The following is a 25,024-nucleotide window of genomic DNA, read 5'->3' as shown; positions in this document are numbered from 1 at the left end:
AGGTATTTTTAATATGTCCTTTTTTTTTTTTACATCGACAGTCTCACACGGATTAATAATAGATGAAAATCATAATTTTGGTCCTGAGTTTTTGGTGTTTCTTATAATCTCATTGAATTCCAACCATAAAAGTTTAAGTGAAAGCGTTTCACTTCTGTACTCTTCACTTTTCAATTTCTTTACCCCAATTCAACAAAAGATAAACCCAAACCTTTATTTTAATGAAATGAAACCTGTCACATGTGGCCTCACAGAAACCAGACAAAAAGAAGAAGATGAACAGGAACAAGATACCGTAGACAAAGTTTAGTGTCTCAGTTAAACAATGAAATGATATCTTCTTGCATTAACATATGGCTAAATATATACTTACTGCTGTTGACATTGGCAGATAGTTGACATCAGACATAGATCCTCTGACAGATGTGGGGTCAATATTGCTGTATTTGGTGACTTTCATCATCTTTGATCTTGACCTGAGTTGGAAATTGAATTTCCTTCTCACTGAGGCCTCGGTTAAACACAAGACATAGTCACATGATGCCATGTAAACAGCAGCTGTGCTCTCTGTTATCTGGCACGGTTAAGATATTATGGGATTACTGATTCTTGCAACAATGGTGTCGATTCATGACAGAGTCACCGCTTTGCGTCTTTACTGCGTCGTCACCCAGCGTGACCAGCCTGTTCACTTCATATACTTTAAGTACGGTCAAGCTATCAGGTGTTGTTAACGCGTATGACGTTTGTTTGCTTGTGTCTCCCTCACTGACCTAAATGACAGTGTGTGAATGTGTGTTGTTTTCTGTCACATGTTTACTTCAGCTCAGTTCAGTGCAGCTCAGGCTTACACTCTGGTGACCCAAAAACAAACAAAACAAAAGACTGAGGGATGCACAGAGAGAGAGAGAGAGAGAGAGAGGGATTAAAGGTCAGCTGAAAAAAGATAGTGTTGACAGAACCTGGATGTTTTTATTCTTTTTATTTGGACGACAAGTGGAAAATCCTCACGCTCACTCACAAACATTTTCATATAAAAGTAAACATAACTACTAGGGCTGCACGATTAATTGTCAAACAATCAAAAATGGCTACACGACCAGGGTTTAAGTAAATACATGCAATTGTTTGATAATATGAAGATAATATTTCTGTTATTGCTACACTGGCCCACACTTAAGACGCAATTCCACTTCATCATACTACAATATCTCCCAAATTTTTTGATCCAACAATGCGGCTCTAATGACTCCCCTCATCCGTATGATCCAACGCCAGGCTATCGTTTACATTTGGTGTAATTCAAAGTATCACCTGTTTCTACTGATGTTTCTACAGAGACAAAAACAAAGTTTCTCAGTCTTGTAACAAACGCCACGTCAGGTCAGGATAGGATTTCGGGCTGGGACCTGAGCTGTTGACATCAGCTGAGAAAATGAAGGTGACACAACATCTGAAGGTCAGATTAACAAATACACATATTGCTCAAAACAACCAGGGTCAATAATAGCGTCAGGTTAAAGATTTGAACAACCATGGCTGTTAGAATAGTCACTATAACTTTATTACTGATCCTCCTGAATTATTTGCATTCTAATATACCGTATATATACAATGATTAAGATTGGACGACTTCATCAAAGCTTTCCTCAGCCTTAAGCAAACTTCTTGACAATCGACAGGTACTCGTTGACGTCATCAGGGGAGCCGACCACGAAGGGCACCCGTTGGTGCAGCGCTTCAGGCTGGACGTCCAGTATCCTCTGGGTGCCGGTGGTGGCGAGGCCTCCCGCCTGCTCGATGAGGAAGGCGACGGGGTTGCACTCGTACAGAAGCCTCAGCTACGGGGACGAGAGTTTTTGTTTTTTAAAGCTCAAACTGTGACATAAATGTACTTAATAATAAGAATGAATGAAAAAGGAATATACTGATATAAGTAACATCCACTAACCAAACTAAAATCAGGGCTGGATTCTAAAACCCACAGAGAATCAAAGACTGATAAACGTCTGTTTAATGGTGAGATAAAGTAAGATATCCAAGACCAGAGGTGTTAAACTTGCGGCCTGCGGACCATATGTGGCCCCTCCACTCGATTTTATGCGGCCTGTCCTTAAATATCAAGTTATAATGAGAAATGGCCCACAACTTCCTCTGCGTCAAAATATAAATACTAAATATGATTGTTAGCTATTGTCATGAACAGTGAGCAATTTTTGTTGTACCTTTAAATGTATTTAGGGTAAAATGATATATATATATATGAGCATGTTTAGTGTTTGTATTACAGTTGTCCATATGTTATTTCACTTTTTATTTCAATTTGCATCATAAATGTGCATTTTTTCATTCATGACAAACACAATTCTGTGAAATATCATCATGACTATGGTTATTGCCCTATCGTGATGGAATATTGTGATATGATTTTAAGCTAATTTCCCCACATAGTCGTTGAGTCTGAGAGCCCATGCCCTAGACCTTCAAGCAAGCATGGATTATCATTTGGTTCCTGTTGGCCATGTGTCGCCATACTTTTAAAACCTGAACTATCACTTTAACTTGACAACAACACGCTTTGGCACACTGTAGATGGTCAAATAACATTAAATACCAGTTTCTCAGTCACATTCTTGTGCTTCAGCTTCAGGATGTGAACACAAATAAAGACAAGGAAGTCAGTAATGTTTCACAGATGTACTGTCTCTGATGAAGAATGTGACTCGTGCCGTTTACCGAAATATTCTCTCAGGTCATTTCACAGTTTCATTTCCCAGACTGACATTTTTTTAAAAACCATGGGCTGCCACATTTGTCTGAAAAGTGAAAGTACTTTGGGGTTTTCTTGATAACATGTGTACAAATTGTTTTTCCAGATAATCTAAGATAGTTCGGTGTGCAGCCGGTGCTAATTACACATCCCTTTTTTTTTATATATATATATATATACATATATATGTATATATACATATATACATATATACATATATACATATATATGTATATATATGTATATATGTATATATATATATACATATATATATACATACAATTAAGTAAATTGCACACTAAATTGACCATAGGTGTGAGAGTGTGGCCCTGTGATGGACTGGTGACCTGTCCAGAGTGACCCCTATGTCAGCTGGGATTAGCATCAGTGCCCCCCAGTGACCCTCATGTGGACGATAAAGTGGTAGCAGATGAAGACCTTGAGCAAACACTGTGATGTCATATAATATACAGTATAACCACCAATAAAGCAGTTCATCCACTCCTGTTCACCACAAGCTCTTATTAAAATAGTCTTTTGCTTTATAAGTTGATAACATATTAGTGATGAAACACCTGTAGGAGACCAGTAGACCACATGCTCAGCTGTCGGGAGGGAAAAGGGTCAAAGGTTGTGGTTTATCTTTTGTTTCCAGCCTCGACAGTGTCTGAGCTTTATCACCAGACGAGAAAAACAACTCTCACCTCAGGTTACACAGCTGCTAAACTCACTGTACTGTGTGTCACAGTCAGAAACCCCTTCATCTATGGAGAGCTGTGTAAGTTCACAGTCACACACTGTGGACTGTGGGGTCAGATATTTATGGTCAAAGCTGATTGAAAGAGCTTTTAAACGTTGGTGTTGGTGTTCATCTAACAACGTTACAGTGGTGGTGCTTCAGTGTGGCCGTTACCTTTCCCTTTGGGCTCTTCTCGTTGGCGGGGTACATGAAGATCCCTCCATAGGCGATGGTGCGGTGAACATCTGAGACCATTGACCCCACATAGCGGGATCCATAGGGAGCACTTCCATCCTGCAGCAGAGGAAAACAATGATTTCATCAGTGGTTTTATCAGTTGTATCCTGTGGTGGGGATGGTTCATGAAACATTTCACATTGTTCTCCAGATATAGACTATATTTTATTTGGGCACAGGTTTTGTTGTCTGGTGTTAAATTTAAATTTGAGGGTTCTTTTTGGGTTTTTTTCCACAGAATCAGGTGCCAAACAAAACTGCACATATACTCTATTGCACATGCAGACTGTATACTGTTTTTTCACATCATGCACAGATCATAGGCAGTGATATTTGTTTTGCTCATTCTTTTAGACTGATAGATGCTGCTGTTCCAGTTTCAAGGCTACTTTACTCTCGTTAATCTTCACCTTTAGCTCTTTTTTGCAGCCTTTTGGCTTTTCCCCTGTCACCCTCTCTGAAAGAACTTTTCTTTTATGATTTGGTGACCCAAGGCGAAAAAAAGGTCCTAAAGAGATATACTGAATACTAGTAAGGAATACAGTTCAGTTAATATTCTTCTAGAAGAAAAAATAAAAATATTCTTGCCAGAAAAACCTGAAAAATGTTACATAGGATTAAGTTTTGTTATGGAGGAAATATAGTTTGCATATATAGACGATTTGTTTCAGTATTTATTTCTATTTCTTTTTATTTTAGAAACATACAGTTCATAGTGGGTGATATGGTACGTATTTATAGGCTAATATTAATGCAGACCAGGCCGGAGACTCAAATCAGAGTTGCAGCTCCAGCAGATTTGCTGAACAGCAAACAACAAACAGGTCAAAGTCCATCAACAGCTGCTGGGACATACAGTATATATACGTATATATACACACACACCTACAATAACAGGCTGTAAATAGATTGACGATGACGAGTTGGTTCAAAGTATGAAAAGTATTTATGAACATTTTATCTTATCTTATGTGTCGTTTATGTCACTCCATGGAAAAGACACGGAGAATGTGAGAGGATCTACATTGAAGTGAGACACGTGTTCATCGTGTTCAGACAGAAAAACGTGATAAAGAGTCATGTGCTTGCTGAGTCATACCTCATTCATCACAGGGACACAGGGAGGGGTGTGAGTGCGTGTGCGTGTGTGTGTGTGTGTGTGTGTGTGTGTGTGTGTCCTGAAAGCAGACCCTCCTGTATAACAAAAAGACAGCTATTCTTATGAGGACACTGCACTGACTTGCATTCATTTGGACAGTCTCCATGATGATTATTGGTTCTAAAAAAAAGTCTGTGTTAATACAAGAAATCTTATCATTTATGTCCTTTTTGTCCCCCCCAAAAAATATGGTTGTGATTACTAGTCACCATGTCCTCACAAGGATAGGTTTGACAATGTGTTCTCTCTCACACACACACACACATTCGTTTCCATGACTTTAGAGGCCATTGCATTGACTTACATTCCCTTCCTGGAGACTTACTCTGACCTTAACCATAATAACCACAGCCTAACCCTGACCTTAGCCTATACTTTAAAAACACGCCTTCACCTTAAAATGTAGTCATTCACATTATGGGGACTTGATTTTTGTCCCCATAAGGAAGACAAGTCCCCCATACTGTGACTGTGAAAGCAGATTTAGGTCCTCACAACATGAGGAATACCAGGTACACACACACACACACACACACACACACACACTGTTGCTTCTATGTTAAACATGTGTCTGTAATACTCTATATTTTACATATTTTGACAACACCTCTAACACATACAGTAAACATTAAAAGATCTTACACTACATGACTGTTGCGACTCAGAAACAGGTTTATAGACACGGGTGTTTCCAGGAACTCATACTTGATAAAAAATGACTGCTAAAGAAAATTTCCTCAGAGTTGAAACTTGAAGTCACCACTGGAACCAGTGACGGCACGAAATGAGCACCTGCTTTGTTTTAAAGAAGACCGGCGGGGAATAATGCTGAACTATACATATATATATATAAAAAAGGAGGATACCAGTAAACTGTCTTTAAACTTCCTCTTTGGGTTTTTACAGCATTTTTATTCCAGCTCAGCCCTTATATTTCATAACCCCATGACAGTGTGACAGTGAGTCACTCTGTGGTTACTTTTACATGACATGACAATCCTACATGATGTATTGTGCTGGGTCATGATGACAACTGCTTGTTTGACTGACATGTAGACATGTTTTATAAAGAGATAAACTGCGGCACAATATTCCTGTCAAAAGCAGCCGTCTTTATGTGTGCAAGATGCGGAAAGTTCTGCAGCATCTCTTGACTTAAGTGGACACACAAAAGAATCCACTAAAGGTTTGACACTGACTTTGCAAAAACATAAATAAACAATTAGATTCATTCATATTTTCCCACTTGTACTTTGTGTAATAACATTTCTCATGATTCATGTTTTAATTATGTTTTTAATGTGTTTATGTTTTTGTGAAGTTTGTCAAGTTAAGATGAACAGATTATTTGTTATATTACATTATGATATTATTCTTAGTGATGCTTGTACTGTATGTGTACATATGTCCTTTTTGGTTGTTCTGGAGTCAAATAATGATAATATTACGTCATTTATTCATTACGGTAGTAATCTCATCACTGAGACAGACAGGATTCTGGAGGTCAAACACACACTTGGCTGGTTTTTGTGAAGTGCTGAGTGTGCATGTGTGGACGACAGAGGTTTCCTAAAAAAACAACAGCGTATTTCCTGCAGCGAGTGTGTGTGTCACCATCCTGCAGCTCAGCTGACTGAGCTGACTGTCTTCATCCTGTCTGTCCAGATCATCATTTCACATGGTCAGGACAGCCTGTCTGTTCCATCCTGCTTATCAATAGATGCACCCAAAACTCAAAAGTCTTTAAATGTAATGCATTTGCTCCATTAATTAAGCTGTTCTCTGCAGTACTATATATTATATATATTTTAAATTCCCATTGAAAAAACTTATTATCAGCTGTGATGGACTGGTGACCTGTCCAGTGTGTACCCCGCCTTTCACCCTATGTCAGCTGGGATTGGCACTGGCGACCCCTGTGACCCTCGTGTGGAGGATAAAAGTGGTAGAAGACGGATGAATGGACGTATTATCAGTTCCTGATCTCAGCAGACAAGAAAATTATGATAGAAATACAACAAACATTGTATAGAATTAGGATGATGGGACTCACAGTGATATGTTTATGGATACCAGCACACATTGGGGTTAAAGGGAACGAAATAGCAGACAAGGTGGCAAAAGCAGCAACAGGACATAATAATATAGATTTAGCAATAAAATTAAGCAAAACAGAAATGAACAGCATCATGAAACAAAAACTAAAGGAGAGATGGCAAAAACAATGGGAGGAGGAGAGGAAAGTTACATGGTTTTACAGTATCCAAAGAAAAGTGGGAGCGGCTAGGCACACGGAAAGAAGCAGGAAAGAGGAAAATATATAATATAGAGGATCAGATTTGGCCATACACAATTGAACAAGACATGTGATCACTGTGGGCAGGAGTAATCCATTCATCATGTTATAAAACAATGTCAGAAATTCCAAAGGGAGAGAGAAGTAATGATTAAAAGTTGATTGGGAGGATATAGGATGTGTTGGTTGGTTGTGCGTGTGCATATATAGGGTTTTTTGTGTTTTGTAATATGTATATCTGTATATATATATATATATATATAATTATTTTTTTTATTTGTTTACTTTTAAGTAATAGTTCAGTTAGATCAACATTTCGATTCACACTCCATACCAGATGGTGGCGCTAATGCGCCAAATCGTTGTTTGCCAACCGCCATGAAACTTTAGAAAAGAAGAAGAAGAAGCTTAAAGCGGCGATTGAACACACCTGCTCGACTTCACGCAGGTGTTTTTCAATCAGCTGATGGCCGCTGATTGCTTCCTCCTCCTCTTCTTATTTAATCTTCATCCAGCCAACAGCTCCGTGATGTTACTTTGAAGAGAAGCTGCACGAGCCGTGGAACGAAAAAAAAACGCGAAAAAACACTGAAACTGTTCCGGGAGGAGGGAACTTGTGACGGTAATGCACCAATGCTGCCCTAAAACCTCAAAAAACAACGAGGGAACTTTAAAAAAAGAAGAGGAAAAAAAGAAAACTACCGCTGCGTGACGTCAGACGCCGAAAAGATGGTCGCGTGCATCAGCTCCTGTATAAAAACGCAGCATGGCGCTCCAGGGTGGCGTGTTCGACCTGGTCCAGATTGGTGGCCCGTCCAGAATGGTGACTAACTTTTGTCAAGTTATCTTAATGGTGACTCTGTTGCTGAATTATATGCTCAAATTTAGCACTGCTCATTGTCCGCTCAATTCTGCCTTTGTTTAATTCTGTCTTAGTTATTTCCATAATTTCAGCTTTTGCTTGAGCTGTGCTTCATTTTATATTTATATACTTAATTTATATCACATAATAATTATATAGCTGAATTTTGGCTTAATCTTAGCTTAATTATTTGCTCAAAATTAGCCTTACCAACAACAAGTTAAAATGGCTGCTGTGCTATGTTTATTTATTAGGATCCCCATTAGCTGTACCCATGGGCCAGCTAATCTTCCTGGGGTCCTTCTTTTAAAAACAAAACATTTAAGATCAATTTAAATTACAGACATGTTTCAGACAATACATTATATACTGTAAATATCTTTGTTCAAACAAAGTACTTCTTCAATTCATTTTGTTTCATATCTGAACATAGTTGCATCACAGTATTCACAAAATTCCATAATTACAAACAGCCAATCATCATTCAACATAAATACATTCTACACAAGCATAGAAGCTAACATTGACATAGTTTTAACATGTATTATGTTATTTTGTAGCTCAAGTATGACCCTCCCAGAAGCATCTTTATTTGTTTCTTAAATGCCAAAGCTTGTTTTGTGTTAATTAACTTTACTGACAATGTATTCCATTCTTTCATTGCTCTAAAGGTCACAGTTTGTTGATAAAAATTGCTTTTGGAACTTGGTATGAGAAATCGAACTGCAGTTGCCTGTCTTGTTGTATATCCATGTGACTCTAGATTTTGTTTAAATTGCTCATATATAAATTTGGGATGCTGCTGTAATATTTTCCATGTTGCAGTAAGCAGAGCAGCTTTTACTCCGTCTTCCACCTTTAACCAGTTGAGTTGGGCATGCATCATTTCCACACTAGTTCTGTATGGGCAGTGCAGAGCTAATGGTGCTACTTTGTTCTGCATAAGTTGTTGAGCCCAAATCAACTGGCAGTAGTTCAATTGTGAAAGAATTAAACTATTTATAATTAATTTTGTTAGGTCTGGTGTAATATAATTTCTGCATCTTTGAACCACAGCCAAGGCCTTACCCATCTTCTTCACTGTGGCCTCTACCTGTGTGGACCAAGACAGTTTGCTGTCAATGTGAAGTCATTTAGCTTCTGTCACCTGTTCTATCGCTTTTGCTCGAATTAGCAGATCATTGAGCACTGATCCGTTTCTTTTAAAACTGTATTCCTCAACTTTTCCACTTTGTGCCCAAAAAATGTATTCATGTTATTTGCTATATTCATGGGCTTAGTAATGAAAATGCCATCACAATCAAGGAAAGTAGGCTGTGAGTATTTATTTCTTCCCATAATATTGTTCAACTCACCCCATAGCCTTTTTGTCATTGTTTTTGTTTTTCTGTAGTTGTAGTGCATAGTACTGTTCTTAAAATTAAGTTTAGTTGCAGGATTTCTTAGTTTGCAATATTTTAGTTTATCATTACCACAGCCACTTTTCTTTGAGCGACCTTTTTAGCTTGGTCCCTTTCTTTCATAAGCTCCTTTAATTCATTGTCAAGCCATGGAGCTCTTTGAGACCTGCTAGTCCACTTCCTAATTGGTGCATGTTTATTAAAAGCAGGCTGGATAGTGTATAAAAACAGTTCCAGTGCGATGTCAGGATCATTCTCGCATAAAACATCACTCAGTTTAATTTCTGAATATCATTAATATACAGTATACTTCTGAAAAGTTTTTATAGCACCTTTTATGGATAATTTTGGGACGTGCTTTGGGAACACTTACATTCTTGGCAATGGCCACAATGTTATGATCACTACATCCTGTAGATATGGACACAGCTTTTGTGAAGACATTGGGCTCTGAAGCATAAATATGATCGATACGCGTTAATGTGTTACTGCCCATATAATTAGTACTCAGTCTAGTGGGCTCTGCCACCATTTGTTTCAGGTTGCATACATTGGTAATAGTAGCAAGTTTTCTTTTAAGGGGGCATTTTTCATTGAACCAATCAATGTTTAGATCACCAACGGATACGATCAAGCATAATGCCAATGTCTATAGCAGCACCCCATAAGGAAAGGTTTTGAATATGGAGCATTAGCTTGAAGCCATATTACTTCTAGCTCATTATTCATCAAATCAGATCTTAATTTCACTGAGATATTGTTTTGGGCATAAATAGCCACACCACCTCCATATTTTGATCTGTCCTTTCCGTGTAGGCTGTAGCCCTCAATACTTAGTGTTTCAGTCGCTAGTGGGTTTCAGATAATGCACAAATACCAATACCATTAGAATGCAATAACTCCTCAATTTCATGTACTTTGTTCCGTAAGCTGCATATATTTAAATGTACAATCTTAAAACCTCTTATACCAGTTTGTAGCTTTTTATAAGTGATGAGTTTATCGTACCTCAAGTAGGCAATATTGCCCCGTTGTCTTGCTTCTTTAAGTTTGGGGATCAACTCCCTCCTCTTCTGACACACTGATTCTGGATAATCCTCATTTATGAAATAGTCGGTTCCCTTGAGGTTTTTTGCATTATGCATGACAATGTCTCTGTCTTTGATTCTAAGGAATTTCACCAGAAGTGACCGAGGGCGAGGTTTCCCCTCTGGACTTTTATTCACTTTGCCGATGTGTTGCACCTTCTCTATACCCATGGTGTTGGGGTCCAGATGTAATTTATCCTTGAGGAGCGCTGTCACTTTCTCTTCTGATTTTATCTGCTTTAGCATCAATGATAAGCATGGATTCAGCCGGTTTATGTATTAACGTTTGAGCCCTAGATGTTTTAAGCTCGTCAACTTCTTTTGGGTAAATTGTAAGATGATTCTTACTTCGTTTAGTTCTTTGAGCAGATTGTCCATACGTGCATTTGCGTTTTTTAACGAACTTGCTCCGAGGTTACGTATTGTGCCTCCTTGTCTTTCTCCTTTTTGTTAGCCATCCTTGTTTTGCGAGGTATTGTTGAGGTTAGCTACCCAGCGTAAGCCGAGTGCTATCCAGGCTAACCAATTCACAGTTTGCGGAACTTCTCTAAACTCTCACAGCTTACAATGTGCTTAACAACGAAGCCCGTTTGTTAAAGTCTGAGCGTATATAGCAGCAAAGCTCAATAAACATGCCCGCGTAGCTAATTGCTTTTCATGGGGAAGTCGAAAAAGAACGTGGCCAACGGTATCTTGACAGTTGATCAGAACAGTTCAGTCTGATCAACCGTTAACTCACTCATGGTCATTACTATTGAGTTTTTCACTGGAAAGACTTATTTGTTTGTTAAATGTTTAAAATCCGATTCAGGGTTATACATGTTTTTTATAATTCTTAACTTTTAATCTCGTCATTCAAATACAAACTTTTTCTTTTAAAGGAACAACCTGCTTCCTGCTCACGGAGACCAGGTCGGACCCGCCATATACAAAAGCCTGAGGCTGTCAAAAAAAGGTGAGTGACACCTTTAGAGATAATTTACTACATTGAAAATGTTATAGCTAATTTTCATAATGTATTTAACTGATGGCAATATATTATTAATTTAATCACACATATATAATATAAGTTGTTTGTGTTTTTAAAGAGTGTGGCTGTATGAGGTACTGACATTTCTATACTTGAACTTAAAAGGCATTCCTTAAATCTTAATCAACTTTATTCTACATCACTTGTGATAATGTTAATTTCTGTGTTTCACTGTTAGAATAGAATTTGTGCTGGCAGCAATGTTTTCCCTGAAAGTGAGTCTTTATATCTCAGGCTGCGTGAACCATGTCTGTACCTCATACAAACACATTGTAGAACACCTTATTGAGTTATTTTACACCTGTAACGGTATGAACTTGAACATTGTCAAGGCTGGAGACTGGACTCAAACATTTTTTGTTTGTTTTTTTCCCCCCCAGATTGATCTTCATGAAGATTGTCAAATAGTAGGTGTCATGCTTTAATTCTGGGTGGCCGCTGTGTCCCCACTCTTTCTTGGCCGCTGTGCCTATATCTCTCTGCATTGTCCATCATGGCCACGTTCTTTTTATTCTCCTGCTTTCCATCTGTCAAATAGCTGAGGGTTGTACGTGGAGCATTTGCCACAGGTTGGTTTTATATGTTCCTGTCCACTTTATTGGGTGGTCTGAATTTGTAAGATGTAAATCTGGTCCTCGTTAATTATATTTTTGTGGAACTGCTGAGCGAGTGATTTGAAAGAATGAGGTGACTGATGGAGTGTTTGAAATTCTCTCTCTGAAAGAATGGGTTGTGTGTGACAGAGATGCCTGGATTGAATAGTTAAGATGGTCTGATAATATGATTATGTTCAGCAGTTCACATTAAAGTAGATATGGTGTCTTGAAGGGCTTAGATGCTTGATAAGTTATAATGCACTAACATTTCCTTTTTAGGTCCGTCTACAAAGGGTGAGTCCATATTTTTTTTATGTCTTCTCTGGGGGCTACTGTCTTGGCCTCCTTGTGTGGTAGGGTTTGCAGAGTAGGGGAATAAACAAAAGAAAACTTGTGTGTTGTGTATTTTTGAAAGTGAAGGTACTTAGGTGTCGGCAACTGACTTGCTAGTCTAGCTGCCCACAGCTAACTAACTTACATGCAAAGGTAAAAACACGCCTCTCAATGGAGGCGTTTTCTTGCCTTGTCTCTGTGCCCTTAACCACTTTTTCTTTCCAACTGATACGCAGGCCGCGGGCCATCGCTCCTCCGGCCGCCGTGTCGATCTGTCCTGGCTCTCTTGCCTTTCCTAACTTCTAAAAGGGAAAAAAATCTCAATTTGAACTGTTTTCTTTAGCACTAAAATAGTGATGTTGGAGGACCAGATCTTAAATGAGGTTTAAATGGATGTTGGTGTACCTTTTTAAATCTAGATGGTAGGAATAAAATTAATGTTGTGCCTTGTACGCTCTGTCACAAGGCTTAGACTTCTTGGCCGCTGTGCCTTTTTTTTTCTTTTCTCTCTCTCTCTTTTCCATCGTGGCCATTAATCTACTGTTAGCCCTAGAACGTTAAAGTAGATCCTGGTGATCTACAAACACAGTACCTGGCTTTGGATGGCAGCCATGCCATTGCCTTTATATTGCCATACGTCCCTTAATGCAAGTAGGCCCTGATCGCTAACTGTGCCCGCGCCTTCATGACCTACTTGTGTCATTGTACGTCTGGCCTTGCGCGTATAGTCATTTTACATAGACAAACATGGGTGCCTTCCGTGTCCATGCACAGTAAGTGAACTAACCTGTACTTTTCTTCTAGCATCAGTCAAGAGGAGCACCGACATCCCTGCATGTCCATCTTAATTAGATTGCGTTTTAGTGTAAAATTTCAAATGTTAAGTGCAATTTTTGTCTGTCTGTCTGTCTGTGTGTGTGTGTGTGTTAGAGGACAAGCAAATCCAAATGCTTTCAAAAACAGGAAAATGTTTACCTTTCAGGTAAGTTTTGAAGGCCTTTGCCACATGATCTTTGTGGGTAAATCGTGTCCACTAAATAAATATAAAGTTAATTTGCGTCTAAACATTTACAATGCCTGACACAATGGCATTACAGTAATCTAATTTTTTTTTTTTACTACTAATTTTTGTTACTGAGTGCAAAGGCCTTTATTTACACAGTGACACATGCCAAGACTGCCGTCATGGCATGTGTCACTGTCTCTCTCTCTCACTGGTCTGTCTCTCTCACGCTGGTCTGTCTGTCGGGTCTCTGTCTTGTGTGTCTGGTTTCCGCCTGTCTGGTCTGTGTCTTATCCCGCCTGTCTGTCCTTTGTCTTTCTGTGTTTCTCTGTCTCTCTTGCTGTCTGTCTGTCCGTCTTGTATCCGTCTTTCTGTTCCGTGTCGGATTTAGTCACTTTTTTAGTCTCAACTTAAATGATTTTAAAGTTGATTAGTCTTGAGGCGTCTGATTTCTGCAGGACATTCTGGTGCCTTATTTTGAAATGGCTTTAATTTAAAAATTGAATTTTGGTCTTGAATCTCAGTTATCATAGTTGCAACTTGGACTGTTGACAAACGTGGAAGCTGATGAATCATGTAGTAAATGCATCAAAGTTTACTGTAGCTTGTCTAAAGTTCTTTCAAAGTGCTGTAAAAATGTAGTAATTGATTATGATGAGCTAGACCAGGTCTTCCTTTATTCTCAACTGGTAATGGCTTTGATAAGATAACTGGTTCCTGATTTTTTGATTATGAAGCTAAACTTTTGATTTATATGCAAGTCTAGTCATATTAGATTGTAGGTGTTATTCAGCCCATGGATAATGTTATGATATACTTTAAATCTGGCATTTGTTGGCACACTTTTGATATCTATTTAAGTCTTAAACTTTACACACTGCCATCAGCCTTTGTAGCCGCTAACTGAAATCTAATTCAATATAATCCTTCCAGTTTCAAGAGGGTTCTTGCAACCTTGTTGCTTGAACCCTAATTAATGCTGACTTGTCTCACTCTGCCAAGTTTATTTCCCTCTAAAGGAGTTGAACCTTTTTGTGTTCATAGTCTTTTTGCGCGTCATGTTGGGAGGCCTCCCAGCAGGGGATTTTTATCTTCCCCTGCAAAACTATGCGTTACTCGCCTTAGGGATACAGGGCTATCCTGCATAGTTTCTTTCAAAAATTAGATTGTAGGTTGCAGGATTAGAGCGCGTTTCTTTTCTTTAGAAGGACACAAACCTGGCAGAGAGACAACTCGGATTATTTAAGTGAAAGTTGCGCCAAATGTTCTAACTTTTTATCTTTTGATACGACGACTTGAAATAAAACTTTTATTCTGTGGGCTGAATTCAGACAGAATTCAGACAGAATTTGGCTTCATGTTAAAGACTGTTGTGCAAGTACCCTCTTGTAGTAGGAGTGAGCAGCTGCAGCTTTTTAATGTATTTTTCGTTATTTGATTTGTTTCTTGGATTGACTTGGTGTCTGGAGCTTTGTGGTTAACAGTGATCATGTAAACGTGTAAACACAAGTGGTCTTTTGTCTCTTATTTGCGAAGCTGGCAGCTGGTTGAAATGATAGGATAAAGTGGGATTTTTAGAGCATAGGGTTAACACCTCACAATACACTAGCTATTTCAGCGAACAAGTGTCTGTAGTCCGTTATTACCCATGACATTCTTTCAAATTTCACAATTTAGGCAGCTTGTAGAGTCATTAGGAAGATGCTTAATCCCAATGTCTTGGTTGGTTGCATGAGAAACTGCTATCTCTTAGATGTGTTGGCGAAGTTCCTCCTGATTTTTGTAGACTTGCCCTAAAGTTTCTCTCCGCTTTAACTCTTGTTGAGCTATGCATTAAATGATTCCTCCAACTTGTCCCCATATCAATTTTTCTCTCCCTGCAGCCTTCCACCACCCACTGCTGCTGTTGCATCTGCTAAAGGTAGCCGTATCCTGATTCACTGCGTCTTCATGTGTTAGGTAAGAAGTGTCATTAGACTACTAACAATGTAAACACCTTTTAAATGCTTGATCTAATTTACCCAAATGGTTCATCAGTTTAGGACAAAAAAATCATTGAGTTTGACATTCTTGGGGTCAGTAATCTGACCTCTAAATGTTTGGGAAACCATGCAAAAGATCGTAAGTTCTCTGCATGACCCAACAGCATCGATGTTTGAGTTATTTAATTGCTCAATTTTTAAATCAGTCAAGATTTTATGAGCTGGGTCTTCTTCACACAACAGAGAACAAGGTAAATTGAGTCGACTCGTAACATGGTAAGGCATTTCGTCTTTCCCCTTCTTCTCTGTGTGTGAGGAAATCTGGCCACGGATCCTGACTGGAGAGGCATACCATGGCTGTGCAGTTTCCAAAATCAGACAAGGATCCATCTGATTTTGTGACTCGGCCTGTCATGATATGCATGTATCTTCCTCCGAAACAAAGGATTGGAATGGTCAGGTTTGTAGTGTAAATCACATCACATCACTTGTAGATGGTGAAGCATTTGTTTAAATTGGGGTCAAGCATTTTCAGGTGTCTGCTTTGTCAATACTCTGGTGCCACGTCTTGTTGAACACACGAGAAGCTCTGAATTGTGAAACTGCTGCTTCTTGCAGATGTTACAACAGCAATGGCCGTTGAAAAGCTGCAGGGAGAGAAAATGAGATCTGAGGACAGGAAAGTGGAATTGATTTCATGCTTAGCAAAATGAGGGTTTCAGCAGAGGACCTTTTTGTGGCGAGGCTACAGAATCAGAAGGAACGTTTGTCTGGGCAACTGGGAGATTTACTGTGTTTCATGCAGCCAACCAAGACATTGGGGTTAGCATCATCCCAAATGGCTGGCAAAGATTGTTTGTAACTGACAGTGTAGGACAGGAAAGGCAGGTAAAGGTTAGGGAGGGCATCCATCGGTGAGCTCCTCACCGATGGGGGTGAGGACCTGTCACACTTGCCCAGGTGAGCTACTTGAAGATTTGTCATTTGTTTACTTCTTTTCTTTTTTTTTTTTTTTTTTTTTTTCTTTTTTTTTACTTTTTCTTGTGACTGATCAAATTCTTCCTTGTTTTGAAGAGATGAAGGCTGCAGCACATTCCTGGATCAAAGGACTCCATGTTGGACACCACAACCTGGAGAAGTCCCGTCCTGGATGGCTGCGGTGATGACCTAGCCCAAGATGAACCAACCCTTCTACGACAAGGACTTCGCCCAAGATGAACCAACCCTTCTACGACAAGGACTTCGCCCAAGATGAATCGACCCTTCTACGACGAGGACTTCGCCCAAGATGAATCGACCCTTCTACGACGAGGACTTCGCCCAAGATGAATCGACCCTTCTACGACGAGGACTTCGCCCAAGATGAATCGACCCTTCTACGACGAGGACTTCGCCCAAGATGAACCAACCTTTTCCACGGGATGTCGTCAGGTACATTCTTTCAGATGGTACTGAATATGTGTAATCCATATTTACTTAATACTAAAGTGTGCTGACTCTTATTTATTTTATTTTTCTTGTTAGATGTTGGACCTTGCCAAACTGTGCACATGCCTCAATGGCTGCTACGTCACTCTGCCCAACAGGACATGGTCACTGAGATTTTTTTTAAACGGACTTTAACCTCCCTGTCCCCAATGACCCACAACCACACATGACAAAACACTGTACATGTGATGCATCACCACACTAAAATACAGACACTGCTGCTTTCAGCCTGTTTCAGTCTGTAAAAGATCGCAAGCCCAACAGCATTGATGTTTGAGTTATTTAATTGCTAAATCTTTAAATCAGTCAAGATTTCATGAGCTGGGTCTTCTTCACACAACAGAGAACAAGGTAAATTGAGTCGACTCGTAACATGGTAAGGCATTTCGTCCTTCCCCTTCTTCTCTGTGTGTGAGGAAATCTGGCCACAGATCCTGACTGAGTGGCATACCATGGCTGTGCAGTTTCCAAAATCAGACAAGGATCCATCTGATTTTGTGACTCGGCTTGTCATGATATGCATGTGTCTTAACAAAGGATTGGAATGGTCAGGTTTGTAGTGTAAATCACATCACTTGTAGATGGTGATGGTGTACTGACACTACTACTTTCAGCCTGTAATGTTAGACATTGAAAACTTGTATTTATTGCCTTCTTTATATAAAGTAAAACTTTTGTTCTTAACTTTATGGTTGATTTGTATTTTTTCTGTGATGAGTGTTATTTTGACAAGTTAGTGCTTTGAACATAAAGATGTGGAATTCTTTTAAAACAAATTGCACTGATCTGTTACTGTAGACTTGGCACCTTTTGACACTGCTCCAAGTGTTCGGTTGATCTTAACCAGAAAACTCAAACCCTATATGGATTTGTACAAGGTTTTAAAGGGAATATAATAAATTGGACTCTTAGGCAGGGAATGCTACAGTGGATGGTGATGCTGCTACTTTCCCCCCATCTCACAACTTCCTTACTTCTAGCCACTAACACTAAATATGGCTAATGCATAAAAATATGCCACTGAACATTAGACTACTTTGCTTTAAAATGCCTTCTTTTAACTACAGATGTATTTTTTACTATTTTTTTCATCTGGCTTTTCATTTTATCTTTTAATTTACCATTTTAGACTTAAAGGTTTTATTTTTCTACTATGGAAAGCACTTTGTAGAGTTACAAATAAATACAACTAGTTATTTGAACAGTGTTGCAGTAACATTAACAGCAGTAGCAATGTGAGCAGCCACACATGCAGTGCTACTATTTCTGTCTCAGCCTCAGGTATAGGAATAATAACTCCTACGGTTTCAGTATGGTTCTTCGCACTTGTGCTCGAACCCTAATTATATTTTAGCATTACAAAATGTCATTTTGGTGAAAGAGCTTCTAAACACTGATGTATTAACCATTACAGAAACATAGAAAATGCTGTTAATTTAGTGCAGCTGTGGCTTTTGGGGGGTGGTCTTATAAATTTCTTCACCACTGTATGTATATGTCAGATTATAGCACAAGGCTAATTTCCATCTGCAGTATTTTTGCACCTTTGTAAATGAACATGGACAATTTAGCCGTTAAACAGCTTGTAAGTGCTGCAGAAGTCCTCATGCAAACCCAGTCAACAGGAGCGGAGGCTTCGTCAGGGCTCACATGAGTGTGAGAGGCCACTGGTGTGTGAACTCCTGTCTGACCGAGCACAAGAGTCACTGAGTGTCAGTGAAAGAGAATCTCTGAGAGACTCAAGTGTGTTTCTACTGTAGTGTTTTTAGTCGCATGTGTCCGAAACCACAGACGTGAAACTCCAACAAATTAATGTCACAGCTTTGGTGCAAATGTTAAACTAAAAACCTTGCAGACATTTGTGTTCGTATTTAGTTAATTCGTGTTCCTCTCACCTCTGGGTATTTCTTGTGCTTCAGGTACTCGTTGATGGAGGGGTGGAAGTATTTGGCGTAGCCCTCATTCAGACTGTAGATCTTTCCCTTCTGCTTGATCTTCACGTTCCTCTCAGTGAGGATGAACTCACCGATACCCTAACGGAAAAATAAAGACAACATTTATGTGTCACTATCGGTTTGTACTTTTGAATGTGAAATCAGCTTTTTGGCTTTCGACCCTGTATGAGACCTTTATTTTTTTTACCTGTTTTTATTGTTTATTTACTTGTTTTTATTGTTTATTGCTGTTTGTTTCTTTAGGTCTTTTAGGTAATTTATATTTATATATATCTAGGGATGTTGCTCAGCAGGTTACATGTAAAACAGGCTCATTAGATTATTTTATCATTTACACCTTTGTATTACATAATATCATTTATTTAAGGTGAGTTTAATTTGATGCAAATGAAAAAGATTTCTTTGTTTGCAGATGTAATATATGGGGAAATGCTTGACAGGGCGATACATGTTTTCTCTCAGTGAAGCAGTTATTGAAACCATAAATGACAATGATTGACACAAAGGTGGAGACAACAGCGACTGTCCGAGAGTCACTTCACAGATTGATGTTGATATGTCCATGTACAAATTGAGACATTTGAATATACTCTTAGAGTCTTAACAACTCACAGGGTCCAGCATGAAGAAGTTGAGGCCAGCTCCAGTGCTGAGAGCCACCAGGGTGGCGCTGCCGTAGAGGGCGTAGCCGGCACAGACGATGTTGTTGCCCTGCTGCAGGGCGTCTTTCTCTGTAGGCTCCCCATCTGATGTCTGAATGACATCAGATGGGGACGGAGAAGAAATAAAACACAGAACAGAAAAATCAACACTGGTGAGAAGAAATAAAACACAGAACAGAAAAATCAACACTGGTGTCAAGAGACAAAATGTGCGTGTGTGTCTACATTTATGGCTGAGCTGTAAAATAACCAGTCTTGTATAAAGTACTTTAAGTCAGAAAATGACTTAGGTAGAAGATGAAGACATGTTTTATAATATTACTTCAGTAAAAGTGAAAAGTATACTGTATGTAGTATCAAAAGTAATTTTCTAATATAAAATGTACAGTAAGGCTAGTTGTCTTTCAACTGGAAGGTTTGTGGGTTCAATTCCTGCCTCTGCTAGTCTATATGTGTCCTTGAGCAAGACACTTAACCCCATGTTGCAGAAAAAGCTCCAAGTAATTACAGACCATTACCAACTATTCTTCTGGTTTTATTTGGTTGTAACGAGTAACAAAGACAGTTAGAGGAAATGAAGTGGAGTAAAAGTTGCTAGAAATATAAATAAAGTAAAGAACAGATACAGTACAGTAACAAAGTATTTGTACTTTGTTACATTACAACACTGAAAAATAGGTAAATAAACAATCTGTAACTTCTAATGAAGGAAAATGCAATGAAATATTGGAAAGTGAAACTGCAACTGCACATTTGTGTGGCTTATATATTTAGGTCGACGAGTAATAAATCAATCAAAATTGATCAATCATGTAGCTTCGCTTCCTGTTTCTACACCAACCACACATACTGTGTATCTAAAAATGGTTAGTTTTATCTGTGGCTGCAGTTCAATAAATTGAACCTGGATTAACTGGACATTATCGCTCTCTGGTGTCTGCTGAGTGTAACTGCAGCTGTATATTCACTCTATAAACACACCAAACACTGTGATTGTATACGCTCACCCTAGTCCAGTGGATCTCAAACTTCCTATATATACAGTATATATGTTATATTGAACTCTTGAAGTAACAACATTATCACTGACGTTAAAATACAGTGAGGCAGATTTATTTCCAATAAGATCATTTGCTCTCTCATCCTCCTCTTCCTCACATATACTTCACACACTCGTATGGTGAAGTTATGGTGAAGACTAAGATTTTTTCTTGTTATACGTTTCATTTTCTATGCACTCCACCCTACTCTGATCACATACCCTGGTATATATTCAGTAGATCAGTATTTCTGATTTTCCTCCAAGTACAGAGGAAACTCGTGTAGCACCACAGTTTGAGAACCGTGGCCCTATGCAACCGCAAAACCCTCCTTAAATGTTTGTTGAACAACACCTGAGCGACTCAAGTTACATACTGGAGCTTTAGCTTCACAACTGTAAGTCACGTTCTTTCCTCAAATGTAATAAATGAATTTAGCAGATTAAAAATATAAAGCAAATATTCACAATCAGCCGTAATTTGTTAGACAACGTGTATTAAAAGCAGAGAGAGACTACATGTCAACAGATGTTATGTGCGATGGTGACATAGTTTTATATGATCATTATCTGAGGTGAGCGAGTTTCTTGACCTCATTGCAATTTAAATATAAATATCTCCCTATCTATCATAGCCGTCAGAGATATCAAAGTGTCCACTGTACCCTTTATCTATATGAACTAAAGTCTTAATAACATCAAAGGTTCACAAAGCCATGCTCCTTTCCTTGCAAGAATATTTAATCAAAGTCTTAAGGCCAATAGTTAACTGTTCACAACAAGTAATCCTGCGCTAATCATTTAAACTAACCCTAAACTAAATGAACTCATTACTGGCTCCTTCACATACCAAACCACAACAACAACAAAAGATTATTTCTAACACTCCTTAATATCATTTTTTTCTGATACCAAAGGGAGATGAGAAGAATATTCTGTGGAGCTTGTGAACGTGTGAGAGTCTCTGCTGAGGTCAAACTCACCCGTTTGTAAATGGCAAATATAGTGCCGATAGAAGCCAAGCAGTCGATGTTACTGGAGCCGTCCAGAGGGTCAAAGCAGACCACGTACTTCCCCTGTGACAAGAGATAAAAACAAACCAAGGAGCTAGTTTTGTTGTTTTCAATAGAGTCAGTCTGTGTGGGGACGTGTGAATGCGACTGGGATGAGTCTTGTGTTTCGAGAGTTGGTTAAAAATTAAAAAAAGCACAAAATCAAAACTTTCTACTTTCGAGATATTTAAAAAAGGATGTCTTTAAATACAGTGAGGCAGATTTATTATTAAATATAGCATTATCCCACATGTATTGACTACCAGTGAACAACATTTACAGGTTTTCTGATACTCGTTTATCATTATTTTGTTCTAAAGGTCAAATGAATCCATTTGTTAAAGGATTATGTCGACTCTGCAGGCACAGTAAATATTCTAAATATACATCCAGTAAAAGCAACTCTATTTATGAAGTTTATGGTCATGAAAATTGTATTTAATCAAATGTCTCATAGCCTAGAAACATGTCATAGCATAATACCATGCCAAACCTATGCTCACAAGTTGCTTAGTGTAATGATTCCTTCATTCATTTAGAGTCTGATTGTGTTCCTGCAACAGCCACAGAAAGTCACACTATGGCGACACCAAGTGGACACAAGAAGTAACAGTTTTAACGTTTTTAAGTCTGACGACAACTTGACAGCGACCCAGAAACCATCTGCCTTTAAAAAAAAAAAGGGTAAAACTACGCAGACTCAGTCGTCATGCACTGTTGTCGTCATCCTCAGCAGACGACTGGTGTTCTCGTCTCACCCTCTTGTCCTTGGGAGTGATGATGAGTCCCTCGTTCTCCTCAGAAACCATGCAGCAGGTGCTGTACGAGGCCTGCAGCATGTTGATGACCAGGTCGTTGGACAGCACGTCCAGCTTCTTCACATCGTCCCCTGTCACGTTCACAGAGCCCGCCAGGCCCTGTCTGCACACGCAGACAAACCAGTCACTCCCAACCACTTACAACATACAGTAGCCTATAGACAGACAGCCTTGTGAATAACAATGACCTTCATTTAGTCTCAAACAACGTCGATCTTTGATGAACTCATCCATTAATCCGGAGTCTAGTGACAGTAATTCTCCTTCATATGGGACTTTTAATATTGTAATATAAGCGAGGAATAAGGAAGAGATTCATCTGAGCCTGAGTCAAATATGGACCAGGAGACTTTACATCTAACCAGACAACTCAACCTAACCCAGAACAGAAGATCATCTACTGACAAGCTAACTGTTGCAGCCATTGAATTAACAACCAACTACGTTATTGTAGCCACAAACTGAAGGGATAGTTCAGTTGTGGTGGTACAGGTAATGATGCATAGTGCTGACTTTGTAAACCGCTAACTCTCCTCTTTACACAAAAGTCCACAGAGAAAACCAACACTTTTAACTGGCTTCCTGTTAAAGGTACAGTGTGTAACATTTAGCCACATGTTTCACCTAAATATCCCTCACTTTTCCCTCCCTTTCCTGTAGGACTTTTGTGGCCTTCACTTATCGTCAAAACTCAAAAGATGTTTATTAGCTCCATGCTGGGCTGTTGCAAAATCATGGTGGTCCAAAATGGTGGTCCTAATATAAACAATTATTCATACAATCAGGTGACCGTACACTAGTGGCTAATGTGCTATTTTTAATCAAAAATGTTGCAGGCTTTTTTTGTTATATCTCTTGCTGGGGTTGAAGTCTATAGCACAAATATAAGTTCATATCAGCTCTGCTGTAAACGTTGTTGCCCCTCTTCAGCGTCTGAGTGTACAGTCTACTGTACTGACCGACCACTTCTAAACATATGTACACAACCTCAGGGTAGATGAATCATTCTTGTTCCATAAAAACAAACTCTGGCTGCTCGAAAGTCCCTGTGCTGCTGCTGACCTCTGACCTCTTTGAATACGTCGTGGTATATTATAAAAAAAAAGATTCCTACATATCTCTCCCGTTGTATCATACACATCAAGTCCACTACGTGAGCACTCACAGATGGGACAGGCCTGCCTTGCGCACAGCAGAGGAAATGGCTTTGATGGCCGTCAGCATGGCGTTGATGAGTTGGGTCAGCTCACCGGTCGCCCCCTTGGCCTGGCGCCCGGTCTCTATGACGAACCGAGTCAGGGTCCATACATTTGTGTCAAAGGCCGACTGGTCGGACATGCTGGTTCTTCTGTGTCTCCCTGGTAGAGGAGCTTGTTGTTTTGCAAGTGACAGCAAGTGAGCGGCCGCACTCTTAGCCAAGTCCTTTATACACGCAGAGCGACGCAGCTGAGCCAGGGAATCTATTTGTGCTTACAGCGGTGAGGGGAAGAGAGAGAGTGTGTGTGTGTGGTGCGTGTGATGGGTGTTGGGTATCATCTGTAGATACCGGGACACTCTAATCCTGCACAACACATAAGCAATGACCAGCTTTTTCATCACTTAAGTCAAAAAGACTTAGACTTAAAAAGACATAAGACTTGGGAAACATGAGCTCTTGGAATCTGTTCTTTGCTTTTTTTAAATCACAATTGTTTGGACATGAAGCCGAGAACATTGTCTCTGTAACAACAGGAAGAGCAGCTTTTTATGCATTATATCCCGGTTCACACAGGGAACAATAAGATCATGATTAAAAAGAATCATCCTGTTGGCCTCAGTTGAGATGTCCAGTTGGTAATGTTTTTGTTTTTTTATAAAAACTAAATTTTAATGAACTTCAAACTTCAGTTCCGAGCAGCAGATACAGAACAGTTCAACCTCCTTATTCTGTACACTGGGTCCAGAGATGTGGCTTTTATACTTTCATATCCAGAGTCCAGACACACTAGACTCACACAGCAACTGAAATGGGCTTCAAATGTCACTGGTCCATGTGAGTTGTAACTGACCTTTAGCTCAAAGGTCATCTCCACTGAGTGAAGGATCTGCTCACTTGCAGGCAGTGTGTTGTTAAAATGTTTCCCTTAAAAAAAGGAAAGTAAATGTTCCATGTTACACGTTTAATCAATTGTCAGTTAAAAACACATCATTCTTCCATGTTTTATTTATTTTAATTTTTTTTTTAAATACAGCAGTATTTCAACACAAACATTAAGATGGCATTTCTTGGACTTTCTGATTAATGATAATTATTATGAAATAATAATAATAATAACAACAATGCCTAGAGTAAATAAATACATGTTATTGTAAAAGGTGACTTCAGAAAAAGTGATGCAGAATACAAACAACTGTTGTTCACATCATAAAGGCAGCAGGTTTTGTTCGCAGAGAGGTTGTTTTTGGTCCTTATATAGAATATCTAGAATATATGTTCATTCATATTGAAGCACAACTGGAAGTCAACTGAATAAGA

At 39.0% G+C, this 25,024-nt stretch overlaps 1 protein-coding gene and 1 long non-coding RNA gene across 2 annotated transcripts; one reads left to right on the top strand and one right to left on the bottom strand.

Annotated features, from left to right (window-relative positions):
- Positions 1-965: 965 nt before the first annotated feature.
- On the bottom strand, positions 966-24,196 carry fbp2 (fructose-1,6-bisphosphatase 2). Its single transcript, XM_058636734.1, has 7 exons — positions 23,675-24,196; positions 22,450-22,612; positions 21,623-21,715; positions 19,551-19,691; positions 18,879-19,016; positions 3,684-3,803; positions 966-1,841 (listed from the first exon to the last, which is right to left on the bottom strand). Exons 1-7 carry the CDS (start codon positions 23,845-23,847, stop codon positions 1,656-1,658), a joined length of 1,014 nt encoding a protein of 337 aa, XP_058492717.1. The 5' UTR covers positions 23,848-24,196; the 3' UTR covers positions 966-1,655.
- On the top strand, positions 7,510-17,667 carry LOC131464312 (uncharacterized). The gene is made up of 5 exons (XR_009241157.1): positions 7,510-8,024; positions 11,433-11,506; positions 11,962-16,455; positions 16,570-16,926; positions 17,020-17,667. It is a non-coding gene; the product is annotated as an uncharacterized LOC131464312 (long non-coding RNA).
- Positions 24,197-25,024: the final 828 nt, after the last annotated feature.

The sequence above is a fragment of the Solea solea genome, chromosome 8, assembly GCF_958295425.1.
Source record: "Solea solea chromosome 8, fSolSol10.1, whole genome shotgun sequence".
NCBI classification, from domain to species: domain Eukaryota; kingdom Metazoa; phylum Chordata; class Actinopteri; order Pleuronectiformes; family Soleidae; genus Solea; species Solea solea.
Note: the sequence above shows the minus strand (reverse complement) of the source record. Positions and strands in the feature narration are given on the sequence as shown.